Source organism: Dromiciops gliroides, chromosome 1 (genome assembly GCF_019393635.1).
Source record: "Dromiciops gliroides isolate mDroGli1 chromosome 1, mDroGli1.pri, whole genome shotgun sequence".
In the NCBI taxonomy this organism is placed as follows: domain Eukaryota; kingdom Metazoa; phylum Chordata; class Mammalia; order Microbiotheria; family Microbiotheriidae; genus Dromiciops; species Dromiciops gliroides.
The window spans coordinates 452530207-452553447 of NC_057861.1; the positions used below are offsets into that span (position 1 = coordinate 452530207).

Genomic DNA, 23241 nt, shown 5'->3' on the forward strand with positions numbered 1-23241 from the left:
TAATCGGGTATTATGTTTAACTTTTAATTTTGTTTGGTTGGGTTCTTCATAGTTTGTGCATTTGTTATCTATTAGATATGGATAAATATAAATGAAATTTTAATTTTATTTGTTATATTTCACAGCTGTTTATGAAATAATAAGAAAACGAGGCAACTTTGGCAATGTTAGTGTATCTTGGGTGATTAGTCCAAACTCTACAGAAGATGTGTTCCCTGTCCAAGAGACCATATTCTTTGGAGATCAAGAATTTTCCAAAAATATCACCATTTATTCACTACCAGATGAGGTAAATATTGTATACCAGGCCTTGCATCTAGTAAGGATGCAAGTATTTCTTGAATGAATGAATATATATCTGGTCATTTTAAAAAATAAGGAATATGAAAAAGAGTAATTATTTTGTGAGTTCAAGTGTATGTGAGATCTGATTATAATCTGAAAAAGAAGCAATGAATATAATTTCCCTGTTGTTATTTTCTATTTTGAAGCATAAGATGGGATCCTAAGCCCCTGGGTATCACCTCATCTGAGGACAGGATAACAGACATGGTTAGTGAGAGCAGGGACTGTCTTTTGCCTTTCTTTGTATCCCAGCATTAGCATAGTGCCTAGGACATAGGTGATATTTAATAAATGCTTATTGACTAACTGACTGAGTATCCCAGTACACTCCAGGTAATGCTACTTCTGCTTTGTTTCTTGCAAACATTGTCTCATAAGTGTCTTTCAGAGATATTTAAGAAATTGTTGACTGCTGGTCATTGATTGTATGTTAGATTGTATTTTTATTCACTTTGTTAAATATTTCCCAATTGCATTTGGGGGGGGGTGAGGCAATTGGGGTTAAGTGACTTGCCCAGGGTCACACAGCTAGTAAGTGTCAAGTGTCTGAAGCTGAATTTGAACTCAGATCCTCCTGAATCCAGGGCCAGTGCTCTATCCACTGCACTGTCTAGCTGCCCCTGGTCATTGATTGTAGGATCACATGACATACCTTCTCCATTATCTAGAGGAGCAGGCAACTAGGATCATAGATAAAGCAGACATCAGAGGAGCAGAGTGTAGAGAGGGTGAATAAGCATTCCCTTTGGGGTTGGTAACAGAGAGTAACTACTAAGATTACTGACCAGTGCCCTTTGATGCCATCTTCAGAGATAGAACTGAACTGAATAAAGCAATTTTATGAGTATGGTATTTATGCTTAATAATGAGAACAAAGAAGGGTATAAACCTGATAAGGAAGCCCAGAAGTTATGATATTTATTATCATGAAGAAGATGAAGAGAGGAACTGTACACCTTGACCCCTTAAACTCCAAATGGATTCTAATTCTGAGAGGAAGAACAGGAACAGACAAAAGAAATGCACGTGCAGGATGGGCCATGCACAGGAACCGTAGCAGTGGCTATGCCAACACAACCAGAGCTGCAGTAAACCTGAGACATAATATTGATATTTTTATGAACTGGTTGTGAAACATTGGTATAGGATTTTTATAGTACTTCAAAAGCTGCCAAATCTCAGTCACTGTTTTGAATTCTTACATTATGCTAGTCTCCAGAGAAATTTTTCTCTATTTAGCAATTCATTTTTTATTTTGGACACCATATTTTTCAATTCATTTCAGAGATTTTTCATTTCTTTGCAGAAATGATATGAAAAATGCATGTATGTGAATCTCATTTTTAAATGACACAAGTCAGAAAGTCTTTATTTCTTATTAAGTATATATATATATATATAATTTTATTTTATTTTTTGGTGTGGCAGTTGGGGTTAAGTGACTTGCCCAGGGTCACATGGCTAGTAAGTGTTAAGTGTTTGAGGCCAGATTTGAGCTCAGGTCCTCCTGACTCCAGGGCTGGTACTCTATCCACTGCGCCACCTAGCTGCCTCTTTATTAAGTATATTTTAAGCAAAAATGAGGAAGTGGTTAGGAAATTAGGTAATTCTTCTTCTTCTTATTATTTTTTTGCTGTTGTTTCATTTTCCACCCTTCCTCCTTAAATTCTATTCGACACTGATGTATTTCAGGTGACTTAAGCATATTTTCCCCCCTGGATAATGGAAGAAGAATATATAATGGACAGAGAATTCAGTTTTGAGTCAGGGAACCTGGGTTTGAATCTTAATTGCTGCTTTTTGTGTGGCTCTAGGCAAATCACCTCTCTGTATCACTATTCCTTCATCTGTAAAATGAGGGAGTTGTATTCAGTGATTGCCAAGATCCCTTCACTACAATGGATCCTGTGATCTTATAAGAACTTGGTGATTCCCATAGATTGCTTCTGAGGCCATTATTCTGTCTCTAAAATGGTAATAGAATATTCACAATGAACAGACACTTTATTCACCATGGATCATTTTTTATTTCTTAGAATTAACAATATGACATGTATCTATTTACCCTAATCATATAGTTTTTGAAGGCTTTTCTTATCACCTATTTTTTCACAGATACCTGAAGAAATGGAAGTATTCACAATCACCATTTTTAATGCTACTGGTGGAGCCAAAGTGGGAAATATAACCACTGCAACCCTGCAGATCAGAAGAAATGATGATCCAATTTATTTTGCAGGTGACATACCTCTCTTTTTTAATAATTTATGTAAATTTGCAACAAAGAGGGTTTTTTTTTTAAACAAAATTATCTTAAACCTAATGCAATGCTTGTATAAATATGGTTTGGGAGGATGAGGCTTGTCTAATCAATTGTAAATCTTAAATATTTTAAAAGGTCTTCTGAAAGATGTAAGAAATAAAATAAACTCTAGTACTATTGGGCTAATTCTCTCTTTTGAGCCTAAAAAGAACATTTGTTATTTGCTTTCCTTTTGGTAGAGGAGAAAAGAATCTCTCTTTTGTCTTCTTTTAGAATCTACAGTCCAGCTGGTTCAGTGTCTGGTTGGCCCGACTGCCTTCTGCATGATTACCATAAAGTTAATTCTTTTCCTCCCAAAGGCTTGCATAAAAAGTTGCATTAAATGGCATTATGTGCTGTTAAACATTTGAATATTTTTAACTCTCCCCATAATAAATTTGGCCCTTACAGTATTATCAATTCTCCCATTGCAGGGACTTTTTGAGTCAATGCTGTTCGATGCCCATTAATAGCAATCAATCAGAAGGTATTTTTTTGTGTGCATACTCAATGTTAGCAATGTACTTTGGGAATATAGAAATAAGAAGTGAGGTGTTTCTTCATGGGCTTTTCATTCTGACTGGGGAGACAAAAATAATTGACGTAAACTGTTAGCAGATAATACAAGACTGCATAATTAAGGCTAAATTGTTTGCTCTAGACTCAGCAAACTGTCTGAGTGCAGAGGAGAGTGAGCTTCCTGAGAGCTGGAGGGAGGGTCAGAGAAGGCTTTATGATGGAGGTGGCTCTTTAACTAGACTGAGAAGGATAAATAGAATTTACACAGGCAATAGGGGAAAATTCCACATGAGAGAAATAAAATGAAGGTATGGAGGCAGTAGAGACCTGTAGATGAACTTGGGTCTAAATTAACCAATATAAAGAATCAAAAAATTGTATACATCTTTTTTTTCTTTGTGTATTCCAGAACCTCGTGTGGTGTGGATTAAAGAAGGTGGAGTTGCTAACTTTACAGTTCTCAGAAATGGCTCTCTTGATGTTGCCTGCACTGTCCAATATGCTACCAGGGATGGAAGAGCAACTGCAGAAGAAGGAGACTTTGTTTCTATTGAAAAGGGAGAAACACTCTTTTTTGAAATTGGGAGAAGAGAACAGAGTATATCCATATTTGTTAATGAAGATGACATTCCTGAAACAGATGAGTCCTTTTATGTCATCCTCTTTAATTCAACAGGTTAGAAAATTAATTGTGCAACTTGCCTTTAATTTTGAAGAGAGGCAGCATGTGTAATAGAGTAATGAACAGAGAGCCGGCCTTGAAACCAGAAAAGACCTAGATTCAAGTTCTGCCACTGACTGTGTCTTCAAGTTGCAAAGAAGATACCAGGAGATGCTAGGAGTTCCCTGTACCAGTGAAAGGTCCAGACCCTATCCTTATGAAAATGATCCAGTTTATCTTCCTAGCCTTATTCACATATTCCCTCTTATGCACTTTATATTCTTGTTGTTCAGTTATGTTTGACTCACCATGGCCCACTGTCTGTCTGTCTGTCTGTCTGTCTGTCTCTTTTGGTTTTGTTTTGTTTTGGTGAGGCAATTGGGGTTAAGTGACTTGCCCAGAGTCACACAGCTAGTGAGTGTCAAGTGTCTGAGGCTGGATTTGAACTCGGGTCCTCCTGGCTCCAGGGCTGGTGCTCTATCCACTGTGCCACCTAGCTGCCCCTCTCCACTGTCTCTTGAAGTCGGTCTAAGTTCATGTTCATTGCTTCCATGACACTACTCATCTCATCCTCTGCCATCCGTTTCCTTTTGCCTTCAATCTTTCTCAATATCAAGGTCTTTATATTCCAGTCAAACCAAATTCTTCACCATTACCTGGTTTTGTTATATCTTCTCCCATTTCTGTGACTTCGAACATTCCATTTCTTACTCATGAAATAGACTCCCATCTCATTTCCACTTTTCAAAATCCTCTAAATTTATGACCAACCCATCTTAGATGCCAACTCCTCTATGAAGCCTTCCCTGATTTCTGTCCCCTCTAACCAACCCTTTCCCTTCCCTCCCATTTGAAGATGGTTCCTTTCTCCTTACCTCTTATGCTATTCTGTGAGAGACGGCATATCTTAGGGGAAAGAGCATTGGATTCAGTCAGATTGTTCTAGTTTTTTAATCCCATCTCTGTTCCCCTATCTCAGTTTCCTTCCTTCCAGCTCTTAATTCTGTAGCCCCATGTCATTTATACTTACATTTTAAATTGTACTGTAGTTACTTAGGCATAACCTTTTTTGCTACAGATGAAACTTCTTGAAGAGAAAGACTGTTTCTGCTCAAGCATCTAGCCTCATGAATTTGCTTAACAAATGCTTGCTAAATGAAGGAATTGCTCTTTAGAGCAGTATGGCCAAGAGTCCATTCTTTGGACTAAGCCAGCATCACTTCTACATTTTTTCTGTGAAAACACTTAGCTGGACGGCCAGTCTTAGATTATGTTGGGAATGGGAAGAGGTGAAAAAGGAATAATTATTCCCAGTTTGTACACTGGTGAGTGTACATGGCCACTTTGCTCATTGAGAACTCAAAATACCCACCTCCCAGATAGGGTGTGGGCAGGGTAGGGCAGGAGTCAGTCACTCAACAAGCATTTATTAATCACTTTTCATGTGCTAAGTACTAAGTTACATGCTGGGGATGCCAAGAAGAGGAAGAAACAAAACATGGTCCTTGCTCTCAAGGAGTTCATATCCTAACGGGTAGGGGGATCACATAGTTCTATAGCTCTCTGGTGGCAAAGCATGTTAAATATCACATGTGGTGTCATGTTCTAGCTGTGTGACTATAGGAGAGTCACTTAACTACTCTACGTCTCTGCTACCTTAACTCTAAAAACAAAGATATTATTATTTGTACAACCTCAAAGGGTTGTTATGTAGGAAATGCTTTGTAAGCCTTAAAGTAGTTTATGAATGTGATCTATTTTAATTACTCTATTATTACTTATTATTATATGTTCCCCTTCATGGTTCAACTCCATTAGAGTCTGGTAACCCTGGGTCATTTTCCAGACCTATATTTGAATGCTAATTTTATTATTTCTATTTCTTTCTTCAATTTTATTTATTTTATTCTGAACTTAAGAAATACAACAAGCATTTCCATAATATAGTAGAATAGAATAAAAGATGATTGCACATGAAACTGTAAATATGTTATGTACAACGTGCTATTCTTTTTAAATACATAACAATGTTATCATGTAACTTTCTTCTTTTCTCCTTCCCCCCACCTTAGAGATGACTACCATTAGATACAAATAAGAAAATATATATAGTATATATGCATACATATATGTACATATATATGTAGAATTATTCTGTGCATACTCTGATTTATTAATTCTTTCTCTGAATGCCCATAGCATCTTCCTTCATATCCTTTTAGTTAATTTGGATATTTATAGTAGTCAAAATAACTTAATTGTTCTTAAAACAATATTGCTGTTAACTATATACAATGTTCTCTTGGTTCTGCTCATTTCATTCTTCGTTATTTCATGCAAGTCTGTCCATGTTTTTCTAAAACCATTGAGCGCATCATTCCTTATAGCATAGTAGCATTCCATCATGATCATATACCACAACTTGTTCAGCCATTCCCTAACTGAAAGCCATCCCCACAATTTCCAGTTGTTTTCTGCCACTAGGAGAGCTGGTATAAATATTTTAGAACATATAGATTCTTTTTCTTTTCCCCATATCATCTTTGGAGATAAATCTAGTAATGGTATTGCTGGGTCAAAGTGTATAGCCAGTTTAATAAGAATTTGAACATAATTCCAGATTGCTCTCCAAAATGGTTGGATCACTTCACAGTTATACCAACAGTGAATGAGTGTCCCAGTTTTTCCACATCCTCTACAACATTTGTTGTCTTCCCCTTCAATAATTTTGACCAATTTGATAGATACAACCTCACGGTTTTTAAAATTTTCATTTGTTTTAATTTTCATTTCTTTAATCAGTATCTAATTGATTAAGGGGCAGAGGGAGGCTTTTTCTTTTCTCTTCTGCCCCAATGTTTCTTGCCCTGCCCCCAGCCAAGCTTTGAAGGTAGCATCTTCTACCTGAAGTGGAGAACTGCTATCTTTTGAAGCAAAATACATCCTCAGGGAAATACATGCATGGCTTCAGAAATAAGATTTATACAGGGAGTATTTGCTCTTTGTCACACTGGGTTTCTAGAAACTGCTTCATAAAGCAGATTGTCACAAAGCACACCATATTTTCACCTAGGAAGGGCATTACAATTGGGAGTTGGATGTCACCAGCAAAGGACCTGGCATCAATCACCTCACGTCTATGACTGTATGTGTGCTATAGAAACAAACACAAGATAGCTATAGGCCTCTCTAATAATTTAAACTAGTTAAATTATGCTCCAGCTCATAGCCATAGAATTTTAGGGCTAGAAGAAGGCATGCAGGTGATCTGATTTCATCTTATGGTTTTAAGGATAATAACTGACAGTTATCCAGTACTTTAAGGTTTACAAAGTGCTTTACAAATATTTTCTCATTTGATCTTCATAACAACCATGAAAGGTTGCTATTATTATCATCCTCATTTTACATATGGAGAAATAGAGACATCCAGGTTTTCAGTGACTTGCCCATGGTCATACAGCTAGTAAGTATCTGAGGCTGGATTTGAACTCAGATCTTTGTAACTCAAGGGCCAGTGCTCTATGATGATAGAAAACTAAGATGTAGAAACTCTATCTAAGAGAAATTTTTGTCAAGTCAACAAATACTAATTAAGGACATGCTGTGTAAGGCATTGTGCTAAGCACAGGAAAGATAGAAAAAAGGGAAAGCCCATGCAACCAAGAGGAATTGGAGGAATATAAGATGTGTGCATGTAAGTAAGTTTGAGCAGAGAAAGAGCATTAACAAGTAAAGGGATCAGAGAAGGCTTTGTGGCGTATGTGGCACCTGAGCTAGCTCTTGAATGAAGATAAGGATTCTGAGGAAAGATGTGGAGGAAGACATTACAGGTAGGGGAACAATAGGCACACACAAGAAGGTGGGAGATCAAGCTGAGGGAACAGTGAGGAGTCGTTTAGCTGGAATCGAGGATGCATGAAAGGGAGTAAGATGACAGCCTGAGGAGGTAAGTTATTGCCAGATTGTGCAGATCCTTAAATGCCAAGGTGAAGAGCTGCTGTTGCAGTTGCTTTAATCCCTGAACTAAGAGAGAGTGCATGAAGGTTTTCTAACATTAGACAAATGTGGTTAGATCTTTACCTGAGGAAAGATAATTTTGGCAGCAGGTTAGATTGGAAAGGGGAGAGACTCTGTTGTTCATGTTTTATCCTTCTGGTCATATGCTAGCTCCCTTAGGGCAGGGGTAGTCTTTCATTTTGGCTTTATCGTCCCAATTTCTAGCATCGTGCCTTTCTCGTAGTAGGAATTTCATGAATGCTTGTTGTATCATCTTGGTTGTTTGATAGGATACGGTTGATAAGGTAAATCAAGTTACATTAAGAAACCTTTAGTAAACACTCACTATGTACCAGCCACTGTGCTAAGTCCTGGGGATACAAAAAAAAAAAACCCACACCAAACAATTAATAGTCCCTACCCTCAAGGAGCTTAGAATCTAATAGCAGAGACAACATGTAAACAACTATGTAAAAATCAGATATATACAGGATAAATTGGAGTTAATCCCAAAGAGAAGACACGATCTTGAAGCAGGATTGGGAAAGGCGTGTTATAGAAAATGGGATTTTAGTTGAGACTTGAAGGAAGCCCAGAAGGTAGGAGGCAGAGGTGAAGAGGGGGAGGGTATTGCAGGTATGGGAGACTGCCAGAAACGATGCTTGAAGTCAGGAATGTCTTGTGAGAGGAATAGCAAGGAGGCTAGTGCTCCCGGATTGTCCAGTCTGTGCAAGGAAGTAGGGTTTAGGAAGACTGGGAAGGTGGGAAGGTGCCCTTTATAAAGGACTTTGAAAGCCAAACAGAGGATTTTATATTTTACCATAGCTGTGATAGGCCACCACTAGGGTTTATTCAAGTGTGTGTGTGTGTGTGTGTGTGTGTGTGTGTGTGTGTGTGTGTGTGTGAGTGAGACATTGAAGGACTTGGCTTTGGGAAGATCACATTGATTGCTGAATGGAAGATAGACTGGAGGGGGAGAGATATAAGGCAAGGACATCAAACCATAAGGCTGTGGCAATAGCGTGGGCATGAGTTGATGAAGGCCTGTGCCAGGGTGGTGGCAGTTTCAGAGGAGAGAAGGGGACATATGGTACAGATATTATAGGGCTTGGTAACTGACTGGATATGGCCAGTGTGAGTGAGGAGTCAAGAATGGCTTCCAGATTGGTGGACTGAAAGGATAGTAGTGCCCTTGACAATAACAAGAGAGTTAAGAAGAAGGCAGGACTTGTGTGGGTAGAAATTTAATGACTTCAATTAAAGAATCAATGTCTTGGGGCAGCTAGGTAGATCACTGGTTAAAGCACTGGCTCTGGATTCAGGAGGACCCGAGTTCAAATACAACCTCAAGACACTTGACACTTACTAGCTGTGTGACCCTGGTCAAGTCACTTAACCCTCATTGCACCCCCCCCAATTATTAATGTCTCAAGGGAAATAATGCAGCATTACTCATTTATCATATGACTCTTGTTGAAAATGGTTTCATTCTTGCAAATAGATTTAAAGTTATGCAAGTAATATGTTGAGTTAAAATAAGTAAATATGACAGAATTTGAATGTAACAGAAAATGAACTTCTAAATTTGAAACTCTTCCTTTTTGTATTTTGAACTAGGTGATACTGTAGTATATAAATACGGAATAGCCACTGTTATTATTGAAGCTAATGATGATCCCAATGGTATTTTTTCTTTGGAGCCTGTGGACAAAGCAGTTGAAGAAGGAAAAACCAATGTATTTTGGTAAATAAGCGTTAATTCTATTTTTATTCTCCATTTGAGATTTATTTTTACTAAAATCTATGTTTTGCCCAGTCTCAGACTTTCCTGCCATTCAGGCTTTTGAGTATGATGACTAGTAAAAATATTTTACTTTATAACATAAAAGGAAGGTATATTGAGTTAGCTGTCCTGCTGTTTTTGCATGATATACCCCTAACAAATTAGGTGAACCTTTTTCATGGTTGGCTGGAATACTTTGAAAGATGAATGGTGAGTAGGAAAATAGAAAAATGTCTATTTGGTGATTGCCGAGGAAATCTGTGTCTGGATTTCTTACTCAATTTATGATCCATTATTTATGAGCCAATTACAAATGAATCTTATTTGGTATGATTAATTACACAGGATTTTGAGGCACAGAGGACATTTTGGCAATGTTTCATTGATGTGGCAGTTGTTTGAGAATGATTCTGCCCTACAGCCTGGACAAGAGTTCTATGAAACTTCAGGGACAGTTATGTTCATGGATGGAGAAATATCCAAACCAATAATGCTCCATGCTATTCCAGATAAAATTCCTGAGTTCAATGAATTTTATATTTTAAAGCTCGTGAACATTTCAGGTATGACATCTCTAAATATTCTTATTATTAACACCAGGATGCTATATACTTATACTTAAACAGATAACCATTGAAAATTAGATTTTGTTGTTGATGTTGAGAATATTCCTCTGTGTGTGTGTGTGTGTGTATGACTGTTCGAGGAGCTGAGACAGGTACAAAGTTTAGATAAGACAGGTACTATATCTTCCAGTAGTTTGTAGTCAAGGAGGTATGGGATGCAGATAACTAAAACATACAGTGATGCACATCATTAGTAATGTACAAAGCAAAAGATTATAGGAGTTCCAAGGGGGAACATCTTGTTACCACCCCATCATCATCAACAGGCATATATCAAGCACTTATTATATGGTAGGTACTGGGACTACAAAGATAGGTAAAGATCTGGCCATTGCCCTCAAGAAACTCACATTCTGATGGGTAAGATAACAAGTAAGAAATGTTTCACATACAAGATACAGACAGTGTACATGGGATATAATCTCAAAGGGATGGAGTCTTCATGTAGAAGCTACCCTAATCTCTCCTTAGAAGTTATTTTTTCATATTTAATTTTGGGATTCCAGCTTGTTTCAGAGTGTGTAAAGGACATATTTCTTTCAAGTCTTCCTATAAAAAAAGATGGGAAGGATAGGAACAAATATTCAGTGCCTACTGTGTACAGAGCACTGTTTAGTGCTAAGGGAGATACAAAGCATATAGAATATGTGGTTCTTGCTCTCAATGAACACATATTCAACTAGGGAACTAAGACAGAAATACATATAACCATATTACATAGTAACCTCAATAATAGTTATAATCATTAACATTTTTATGGTACTTTACATGGATGATCTCATTTGAGTTATTTATAATAGCTATACATCCTCATTTTTTCTATGAGGAAACTGAGACTCAGAAAGGGTTAGGTCACTTCTCCATGGTCATCCATCCAGTAAGTGTAAGAGGCAGGGTTTGAATTCATGCTTAAAATAGAGTGCTTAAGTGTAGTCTAAAGCGGGGGGTGGGATATATTACTGATCAAAGGGATCATGGACAGTTAATGGAGAAGGCAGCATTTAAAAATTGGATAGGAATTTAACAAAGACGGGGAGAGAGGACATTGTGCATTCAGGGAACAGCAGGAGCAAATGTATTAAGTCTGGGCAGCTCAGGGCATGCTTAAGGGCATAATTGTCCAGTTTATTTGGTTTGATAGTGTGTTTCCACACACATTATATGACATAAGGTTGGAAAAGTGGGTGGCACCTGATTGTGGAGGATTTTTAATGCTAAACAAAAAGAAGTTTATACTTTACTCATTGGAGAATTTGGATACCATAGATTTAAGAAGAGGAGTGACATGCCTAAGGAAAATTATGATTGATTAAATGGTGGAGGAGAGGATGGAGACATGACATCTTCTTGTTTGGAGTTATGTTAGCAGCCCAGCCATTGGGTTATGAGGGCCTATGCCAATGTTGTGGTAGTGGGGATAGAGAAGAATGGATGTATGTGAGAGATTTTGAAGAGAAGGCATTGGTAATTGATTAGGTATGAGGGAAGACAGATAAGGTTAGAGTTAAACATAATGAAGTTGTGAAGACTGGAGACTGGCTAAATGGCGGTGTTCCATGGTTCTGGCCAAATTGCAAAGTTTCTTAAAGACAAAACAATGAATATAAAAAGACTTTTCAACATTACTTAGATAGGTGGATGGATCTGTGATTACTCCAAGTGGTTATTCCTTCAATTAGTGAAGATCACCACCTCTTTGTGCTTTCTCTCCTACGAATTGAAGCTGTATGTTCACTAAAGCTTCCCTACTTTTTTCAAACTACTGTCTAACTATGCCTTCCTCATCTTGTATTTTGTGAAATCCAGGGGGTAAGGCCTTATTTTTATCCCTATATTTTGAACTGAAGTGTAAGACCCTTTTTTGTTCCTATTAAATTTTCTCCTATTTCATTCAGAACAAAGTTCTGATTTATTAAAATGTTTTTTTTTTTTTTTGGCAGGGCACTGAGGGTTAATTGACTTGTCCAGGGTCACACAGCTAGTTAAGTGTCAAGTGTCTGAGGCTTGATTTGAACTCAGGTCCTCCTGAATCCAAGGCCAGTGCTTTATCTACTGTGCCACCTAGCTGCCCCTTATTAAGATGTTTTTGAATATTGACTCATTGATCTTGTGTGTTAGCCAGGTCTTTAGCTCTCCTGTGTATTTATGGGCCCAGCTATTCGCCTTGACTTATGTTTACCCATTTTCTCACATAGAACTTTGGATCCTGAGGTGGTAGAGCCCAGCTGTGGTGATCCTGTTATCTCTGATGATGAGAATAGATACCTGCTTTGGCAGATTGGTTACATTTCATTTCTGCTCATTGTTCTTCCATTTTTATCTCCTGGGATGCATGCCAAGCTCTGTGTAGGCTCATTTTCTCTGACACTAGTTTTTGATGTTTTGCAAGGCAATATTTTAACAGACTTCTATCCTAATCCAAATCAATCTAACAAACGGTTATTAAGTACCTGCTATATGTGAGGTACTACACTAGCTTTGGGATGCAAAAAGAAAATGGCAAACGGTTGCTGTCCTCTAATACCTTACATCTTACTGGAGGGATATAACATGTAAACATATAAATATGTAGATGATCGTTTGATAGAATAGATAGCACTAACAACTAGGTGTTCCATGAGAGACTTCCAATAAAAGGTGACACATGAGTGAAGCCTGGAAAGAAGATGGGGATTCTGAGAGGTAGGGGTGAGGCAGGATTTCATGTAAGACATGAAGAATACCATGCACAAGGTATAGGAGGTAGGAAATGAAATCCTTTCTTCAGGGAATATCAAGTTAGCCAGAGAGGCTGTTATTAGATTAAGTGAAGAGCAATAATATACAATTATCCCAGAAAAGGAGATAGAAGGAAGCCCGGATGAAATGCTAAGCTGAGAAGTTTGTATTTTATGTTAGAGGCCATAAGTAGCCCCTGAAATTTCTTGAGCAGGGAAAATGACATAATCAGAATTGTGGTTTAGAAAGATATTATTTTTACATCAATGTGGAAGATCAGAAGCAGGAGAGACTGGAGGTTAGAAGTCTAATCAGGAGACTGCTACAAGAGTTCAGCTGAAATTTGATAAGGACCTGAGCTAGGGTGGCGATCATCTGAACAGAAAATAGGGGAAAGAGGTAGAGATGTCAGCTCCTGGGCAAATTCAGATTGCCCTTTCCACTGTCTTTTGGAAATTCCCAAAGACATTCCCACTCTCTCTTTTTGTCTTTTTTGTTACCCCCTTCCTATGGTATTTCTTTTATAAAATATTAGCCTTGTTAAATATTCTGTGTGTGTGTGTGTGTGTGTGTGTGTGTTTGGTGGGGCAATGAGGGGTAAGTGACTTGCCCAGGGTCACACAGCTAGTAAGTGTTAAGTGTTTGAGGCTGGATTTGAACTCAGGTCCTCCTGAATCCAAGGCCAGTGCTTTATCCACCTAGCTGTCCCCTTCAGTTGTTTTTAATCTGTTAAAATGATTCTTTTAAATAAACTCTGAGTCTTCCATGTATATAATATAGTGATTTCGATTCTGGGTTCTCTGGGCAGCTAGGTAGTGCAGTGGATAAAGCACTGGCCCTGGATTCAGGAGGACCTGAGTTCAAATCCAGCCTCAGACACTTGACACTTACTAGCTGTGTGACCCTGGGCAAGTCACTTAACCCTCATTGCTCTACAAAAGAAAAAAAAAAGCTTTAGATTCTGGGTTCTCACTCATTTTGTATTCTCCAAGCACAGGTGGATCCCCAGGTCCTGGTGGACAGCTAGCAGAAACCAACCTCCATGTCACAGTAATGATTCCATTCAATGATGACCCCTTTGGAGTTTTTGTCTTGGACCCAGATTGCCATGAACGGGAAGTAGCAGAAGACGTCCTTTCAGAAGATGATATGTCCTATATTACCAACTTCACTGTTTTGAGGCAACAAGGCACCTTTGGAGATGTACGAGTAGGCTGGGAAATACTGTCCAGTGAGTTCACTGCTGGATTACCTCCAATGATAGATATTTTATTGATTGGATTTTTTCCCAACTCAGTGCAATCACAGCCACATAAGAGACGCCATCACAGTGGAACAGATGCTTTATACTTCAGTGGAATGGAGGATGCATTTGGGACCATTAGTTCAAAGTACCACCCCCCAAGGAATAACACAATTGCTAATTTTACATTTTCAGCATGGGTGATCCCTAATGCCAACACAAATGGATTTATAGTAGAAAAGGATGATGGCAATGGAACCTTGTACTATGGGGTGAGAATTCAAACAAACGATTCCTATGTAACACTTATGCTTCATTACACTACCCTGGGTTCCAATGTTACTTATGTTGCCAAAACAACAGCCATGAAATACTTGGAAGAAAACATTTGGCTTCATCTTCTGATTATCCTGGACGATAGCATCATTGAATTCTACCTTGATGGAAATCCAATGCCCCGAGGATTAAAGAGCTTGAAAGGTGAAGCAATAGCTGATGGTGAGTGAAGTCTTCACAGCCAGTTTGTTAGATATGGAGTTATGCTAAGCTGGAAGGTGTTAGGAAAAGCAAGTGTTTAGTTTAAAATGAATTATATAGGGAGCAGCTAGGTGGTGCAGTGGATAGAGCACTGGCCCTGGATTCAGGAGGACCTGAGTTTGCATCCGGCCTCAGACACTTGACACTTATTAGCTGTATGACCCTGGGCAAGACACTTAACCCTCATTGCCCTGCCCCACCCCAAATGAATTTTATATATTTTTTTCAAGTTGCATATTTAGGAAAAACTATTGAACATGGATAAGAGTTCATGTAGCTGAATTCTACAGGCTACTTTGAAGAGGCATTCTTGTGTTTTAACTAAATTAAGTGTTTCTGTTTTGAGGAATATTTGTGTCTGTATGTTCTCATTTGGTTACCTCTTCATATCCCCTGGTTTTAATGATTATTTCTATTCAGATGACTCCCAAATCTAATTCATCAATGCTCATCTCTTTCCTGATCCCTGGCCAATCATCACTAAGTGCTGATTGATTATTTCAAAGTGAAAGTCCTATAGGTCTCCCACACTCAACATGTCTAAAGCAAAATTCATCCAAACCCACCCTTCTTTTGAAATTCTCTATGTATGTCAAGGGCACCACCTTTCTTCCAGGCAGCCAGGTCCACAAACTCATTGTCATTCCCAACCCTTCTTTTTTCTGTCAACCCACATATATAATTAGTTGCTGCATTTTGCCATTCCTATCTTTTTTTTTTATTTATTATTTTTTTTTAGTGAGGCAATTGGGGTTAAGTTACTTGCCCAGGGTCACACAGCTAGCAAGTGTCAAGTGTCTGATGCTGGATTTGAACTCAGGTCCTCCTGAATCTAGGGCTGGTGCTTTATCCACTGTGCCACCTAGCTGTCCCCATTGCCATTCCTATCTTCACAATATTTCTTGCATCTAGCACCTGAGCTCAATCTTTTATCACGTTTCTGCCTGGACTGTTGCAAGAGCCCCATAATCATTTCTCTCCTTTCTAGTTCATCCTCCATATGCTGAAGTGATTTTTCTAAGGTGCAGGTTCAAAAATGTCACTCTTCTATTTAGTAAACTACAGTGCTTCCCTATTGCTTATAGGGTCAAACAAAAACTTGGTTTGGATTTTAAGGTCTTTAAAAACCTGGCCTTGAACTTCTTTTGCAGACTCATATCACTCCTCTTTGTATAATATGTGGTCCAGCCAAAGCTGGATCCCCATACAGGAGCACTAGCAGCTGGGGGTGGGGATATCAGGAAGGACTTCATGTAGTGTACTTGGTATCAAATTACTTCATATCTATTTTATATATTCTGCATGTACACATATAATGTGTGTGTATGAAGGAGAGAGGGAGGGAGGGAGGAAAAGAAGGAAGGAGGGATTGCATGCATGTAAAGGCACACATAGACACACATGCAAACACACACAATGTGGGTAAGACCTGAGTTCAAATCCATCCATGTATGTGTGTGTGTGTGTGTGTGTTGTCTCCACCAGTATAGTATAAACTCTTTGAAGGCAGACACTAGTTCATTTTTGTCTTTTATGTTGTTGTTGTTCAGTCGTTTTTAGTCATGTCCAACTCTTCTTGACCCCATTTGGGACTTTCTTGACAAAGGTACTGGAGTGGTTTGCCATTTCCTTCTCCAACACATTTTACAGATGAGGAAATTGAGGCAAACAGGGTTAAGTGATTTACCTAGGGTATCATAGCCAGTATGTGTTGGAGGGGGCTTGAGCTCATGTCTTCTTTACTCTAGTGCTCTGTTCTCCATTCATTATGGCCTCTTTGGTAAACGAACAACTAGATAGGATAAGTAGATAAATATTTGTCAATATCATATGTACTATTTTGAATAATAAACAAAGACTATATTGAGACTATAGTCTCTCTCAGAATGTTCTTCATATGACCCTTAATTGTTTTTCTTTCCCATTTTTGATATTGAAGTACTCAATGTATACCTGTTTAGAATATATTCAGTAAGGGGGCAGCTAGGTGGTGCAGTGGATAAAGCACTGGCCCTGGATTCAGGAGGACCTTAGTTCAAATCCAGCTTCAGATATTTGACACTTACTAGCTGTGTGACCCTGGGCAAGTCACTTAACCCTCATTGCCCTGCAATATATATGTATATATATATTCAGTAAACTTCCTAATGCCCTTTGTGTGCCTTGACAGAGGCTTGTGGTCTGCTCTGGAAGAGGGAGTTCTCCCATTGATAAAGATGTATATGGAAACTTGAATCAATGCAACAGGTGTCATAGAAACTTGAAAAAGAGACTCTCTGAGAATCTTTTTTGGTCCTTATCTGTCATAACTTTTACTGTCCAACATGAAGCTTCAGTCATACTTCGTTACAGGGTTTGAATCTGGAACTTTTTGAATTTGAATTTGAAGTGCAAAAAATATGTCTGTGGATTGGCTCCAGCAAATTTTAACTCTTTTAAGGCACTTCTTAAACTATGATCATCTTGAGTGATTGTGGTCTTCCACCTCCCTTGCTAACATTCAGATGAAGTGAACACATTTTGTTCTCTTTCTAAGCCAAAGCTAATTAGCACAGTAAATCTGCAAAAACAACACAAAACAACAAAACTGTCTTCCAAAGAACACCAACACAATAATATTAAAAAATTGTGCTGGGGGCAGCTAGGTGGCTCAGTGGATAAAGCACTGGCCCTGGATTCAGAAGGACCTGAGTTCAAATCCGGCCTCAGACACTTGACACTTACTAGCTGTGTGACCCTGGGTAAGTCACTTAATCCTCATTGCCCTGAAAAAAAAAAAGAAAGAAAAGAAATTGTGCCAACACCCAAAAATACTTCCTTATCATCAAATCTTTTCTAATGTTATATATGTTACTATTTATTTATGGTCTCCAGTATTAAGCATTGTAGCCTAAAGTGAATTTTTCTTCCTCTGAAATTCTTTAGGTTCAATTCAATCCATCTCAACAAATGTTTATTAAATACTATTGCCTATAGGGTGAAGTCAGGGTGATACAAGTGGTTAGAGGGCCAGCCTTAGAGTTAGGAAAGCTTGGATTTGTATCCTGCTTTTAACATACTGTGGCCATAGGCAAGATGCTTGATTTCTGAGTACCCTGGGAAACTCCAAGACATGACTTGTGGACAGACTTTTGATTTGCATCAGTCAAGAGCTGCTACACTTGGCTGTTGACTATAGAGATGAAATCACAGGTGCAAACAAGAGTACAGGGGAAGTATCTTTGCTATTCATTAGGCCAGTAACTTATATCACCCTTCATTGTTATTTAGTCAGTCAGTAAACATTTTTCAGGAGTCAGTGTTATGTAGGGGAGAAATTAGTCTCAGAGTCAAAAAGGGTTTAAGTCCTGCCCTTGACATATACGAGTGGTATGACCTTGAGCAAATCATCTAACCTGTTAGCGTCCCCAGATAAATACTAAGGCTCTAAGTTGCAAAGCAGATGTTAATATAATATACATCGGTAGAGGGAGTTTTAATATACTGATGAACTTATAAGTCTGGAAAAAATTTATCACCTCCCTGAAAACATTCTTCTGGTGCCTTATCATGGGGATGAATGGGTAAAGGGAAGTAAGTTCCTCAAATATAAATGTTAGCTATTATTAATACTTTTATCAAATTGGAAAAGGTTAAGGTCTGATAATGGTTTATGTTTTAGCCAAGAAGAGCCTTATTACATTTTGAGAGGGTTATTATTAGATTGGCTACTTAGTAATAAAATTTTTTTGGGGGGGGCACCACAACCCCACAATACCATGTATTGCAATAATGAAATTATTGATCATTAAATTCTTGAAAGAAGTCTGTATATATGTATACATATGTATATATATACATATATACATACATATACAGATATATTTGTATATATACACATATAAAAATATATATATATGTGTTTTCTCCACTAATAGATTTTAAGTTTAGTGATTGAAAGAGCCATAGCTTATACATTTATATCCCCCAAAATATTAGTGTAAGAAATTGTCTAGGATAGCAAGTTATCCATAGAACTAGGAAATAAGGGAGGAAAAGAGACACAACTAAATTTTATGGCAAGATTGTTCACTTAGGCTGGCTATCTGATTAATTGTGTAATGACTTTTCTTTCTCAAATGCCATAGGAGAATTAATAGGAAAACTGTCATTTTGGAGCCAGATGACTTAACAGAGTGGGAATTATGGAATTTCTTGCCCAATCTCATGTTCCACTGACAAAATGGTGTTGACTCGCTCAGTCCACGGCCATAACTGTGGGCATGTTGCCAGCTGTGTTTATAAATTTTCAGATTGTGATTACTTAAAAGGAGGAAACTTGGTAGTTGTTTATAAAAATATTACCACTGGGACAATTTTACTTATTTTCTTGGAAATTCACCTCAGAGGTTCTCTAATATAAACATAGTTTACAAAGGAGGAAGCTGAAGCTGAGAGAGGTTAGTTGACTTTTCCAGGGTCACATTGCTATTAAATGTCTAAGTTAGGATTGAGATCTAGGCCTTTCCACCTAGGAAATCATATTTAATGACTAGCTCTGTGACCTTGGGCAGGTCACATAAACTCTATTTGCCTCAGTTTCCTCATCTGTTAAATGGGCATCATAATCAGGCCTACTTCCCAGGGTTGTTTTTAATATTAAATGAGATAATTGCTTAGCACAGTTCCTAGCACATAATAGCACTATATAAGTGTTACCTATTATTATTACTATTATTGTTTTGTTTTGTTTTTAGTGAGACAAGTGGGGTTAAGTGACTTGCCCAGGGTCACACAGCTAGTAAGTGTTAAGTGTCTGAGGCCGGATTTGAACTCAGGTACTCCTGACTCCAGGGCCGGTGCTCTATCCACTGTGCCACCTAGCTGCCCCCAACTATTATTGTTGTTTGTCCTTCATTTTTGAAGAGGAACACTGACATAGGGAGGGTGATGTCTTGACTTGATGTGAATTGGATTTGAGTGAGGCAGAGCTGAGCAAAGTCATCAGCCTTGCTTTCTCCTCCAGAGACTATTATTATACTATTATTTCCCCATTTGAGGGAGGTGAGCTGGTACCTCAAAGTTGTTTTAGTTTGTATCTGTTTGATGATCAGTGAGGCTGAATGGTTTTTTAAACTAATTGCTAATAATATGTGTTTCTTCTTTTGAAAATTTTTCATATCACAGATTGGGAATTATCACTGTAACTTTTTATTTTTCTTTCTTTTCTTTTCTTTTTTTTTTTTTTGGCAGGGCAATGGGGGTTAAGTGACTTGCCCAGGGTCACACAGCTAGTAAGTGTCAAATGTCTGAGGCTGGATTTGAACTCAGGTACTCCTGAATCCAGGGCTGGTGCTTTATCCACTGCGCCACTTAGCTGCCCCAAATCCCAATTTTTCTTTTTCGGGGCAATTGGGGTTAAGTGACTTGCCCAGGGTCACACAGCTAGTAAGTGTTAAGTGTCTGAGGCCGGATTTGAACTCAGGTACTCCTGACTCCAGGGCCGGTGCTCTATCCACTGCGCCACCTAGCTGCCCCATCACTGTAACTTTTTAACAGTTCCCATGTGTTGTTTAATTATGAAGTTTTTATTAGTTGTATTTGAAAAAATATTTTCTGAGTCAGTTATTTTTCTTTTACTATGAATTATATTGCTTTTTTGTAGCTCAAAAATGGGAAAGCATAAGCTAGGAAGACCTGGGTTCAAGTTCTCTTTCTGACATTTACTGGATACATGCCCCTGGGCAGGCCATTTAATCTCTCAGCGCTCTAGACAACTCTCTTAAGACTGAGAATTGTAGAGAAGATGACTACCTGCATTAATAGAGGGTGTGTCCTCATATAGGAGTTTTTTGTATTAATGAAACCAGAAATCCAGCCCCTTATTCCTATCTACATTTGTTGCACAGAATTAAAAAAATATATAATGAAGTACATCTATCTTTTATCTAGTTATCACTTTTATTTGTTGATTTAAAAATTCATAATTGAGAAAATATTTGAGAAATACTATTGAGAAAAATACTAGATTCCATTTTCACACTTTTTTTGTAATTTCATTTAAGATCCATAAATGTGGCTATTTATTGAGTCCTTACTATGTATGAGGCACTGAATTAGGGACTGAAGGAAATACAAAGATTAATAAAGAGCAGTGCCTGCCTTTACCTTAAAATCTAGTAGGAACATACCCGGAACCAGACTATCAGGCTGAGCAGGAAAGTGTGGAGTTACATACCAAGAGAGGGCCTTTTAAATTTTAAAGGAAAAAAATAATACTTCTTTCTAAAAGGAAACAGATAAGGTTTCATGGAAAAAATGACCTTTACATTTGGCTTTATTGAGTTGGAGTGGGATAGGTAGAACTGGGTTTAGTGGCTGGGGAAAAGGGGAAGGATAGGGATGTGTTCAGCAATTTTTATCTTAAATAGGATCATAGAATTTAAAGCTAGAAGTATCATGAGAAGTTATCTCTCCAACTTTGTCATGACACAGGATTGAAACTTAGGTTCTAATCCTGAATCTAGTACACTTTCTACTTTTCTTAGCCAGTTCTTTCATAGAAAAAGAACATATTTAAAAAGATCTTAATATATTTTTAAAAACTTAATTAGCTTGTCTTTAGTCAACACACATTAAATCCTTTACAGAATCTTGAAGTATTGAAGAAGCTTAGTTAATACACCAGTTTGGGCTACGCCAAAGATATGACTTATGTTATATTATCTTTCAATGCAGTGGTTCCATTTCATAAATCTGTCTTGTGATTTAAGAATCTATTGATATAGCTGGTTTGTATTATGTTACATTTCTATTTGGAAATTAAATATTAACACTAATTTCTAATTTCAGGTCCTGGGATAATGAGAGTTGGTGCAGGGATGAATGGCAATGACAGGTTTACAGGATTGATGCAAGATGTGAGGTTGTATGAACGAAAATTGACCCCAGAAGAAATCTATGAACTTCATGCTACTCCAGCAAAGAGTGATTTGCACCCTATTTCTGGGTACCTCGAGTACAGACAAGGGGAAACCAATAAATCATTCATCGTTTCTGCAAAAGATGACAATGAAGAAGAAGGGGAAGAATTATTTATACTTAAGCTAGTTTCTGTACGTGGTGGAGCTCGTATTTCCCAAGAAAACATCACAGCAAGATTAACAATACAAAAAAGTGACAACGCCAATGGATTATTTGGCTTCACAGGATCCTGTATACCAGAGGTAAGATGGCAAACAGAAGACTCCATCATAGTGACCAGGGCTCATAGTGAATGCATTTGAGATTTCTTTTAGTTACTAAGAAATAGAATTCCCCCCAAATTAAGGTGTCTTTGCTTTAAGAAAAAAAGTTAAGAACCAATTAGCCTGGTGACTCTTTTTGTTTTGTTTTTTTTTGGTACCAGATTTGTGATTTCGTGAATGTAGAGATCTCCCAAAGAGGAAATTCCTCTGCTAGTGCATAGTGCCGTCCTATCAGTGATCTAATCTTGTCTTCTCTTTGACTTTTAGAGAACCCATTTCCTGGCCCCTTCTTGCTTTTCTAGTCTTCTTACACCTTACACTCTCCCACCACATGCTCTATGAACTTGGTGACACTGGCCTTCTAGCCTGAAACATCCTTCTCTCTGCTTCCAGCATTTTCATGGGCTCTCCGCTGTGTTTGACCCTCAGTCCCTCCTCATTTCTGCCCCCAGCTTCCCCGACTGCCTGCAAGTCTCCACTAAAGTCCCGCTTGCTGTAGGATATCTTTGCTGTCCTCCTTGAACGCTAGAGCCTTCCCTCTCTTGACAATCTACAATTCATCTTCTCTGTGTCTTGAGACAAGGAACTGGTTTTTGCCTTTCTTTGTATCCTTAGTCTTTAGCCCTGTGCCTGGCACATAGTAAATGCTTAATAAATGACAGTTGACTAAGTGGCCGTTGCTTAGGGCATTGAGAGGTTAATGCCTCACCCAGAGTCATTCAGTCTTACGTTAGACATGTGTCAGATGTGGGACCTGAACCCAGGCCTCCCTGACTCAAGGCCAGCTCTCTATCCTTTATGCTACACTGCAGGAATATGAATTAATAGATGCACATCATTGAATAAATGATCCTTTAGAGTCAAGCTTGAGAATTAATTCTGCTCACAGAATGGAATTGTCTTCAAGAAACTGCTTAATTTCCACTGACTTTGTGGGATCTTGTAAGAACAAATGATTTATAACGATGTTGAGAGTTGGTGTGAAGGTGGGATGATATTTATTTATTACAATTACTGCTAATAGATGCCAAAGGGATGTAAACATATCTATATTTATCTGAGAGTTTTCAGATAAAACTACTTACCCAGGGTTTACTTCTTTTTAAGCGTCAGTACCCCTAGTAGATGCCTGTCTTATCAGCCTTCTTGGCTAGTGTGAATTTACAAGGCCCTTTGCTGTTCTTCTTATCTGTCCTTTCTAAGTCTCCAGGGTCTCCTGTGATCTTGTTGGTTTCCTGTTCAGTAACATGAGACCCTCTGAAACAGTCTCACAGGTGTTACA

At 38.1% G+C, this 23241-nt stretch overlaps 1 protein-coding gene across 1 annotated transcript in view; it reads left to right on the plus strand.

Moving 5' to 3' along the window:
• ADGRV1 (adhesion G protein-coupled receptor V1) overlaps positions 1 to 23241 on the plus strand; it is a 786537-nt gene that overhangs the window by 81349 nt on the left and 681947 nt on the right. The window contains 7 exon segments of the mRNA XM_043996987.1: positions 126 to 289; positions 2461 to 2584; positions 3576 to 3842; positions 9444 to 9570; positions 9955 to 10172; positions 13951 to 14694; positions 21565 to 21938. Coding sequence (XP_043852922.1) covers positions 126 to 289; positions 2461 to 2584; positions 3576 to 3842; positions 9444 to 9570; positions 9955 to 10172; positions 13951 to 14694; positions 21565 to 21938 — 2018 coding nt within the window.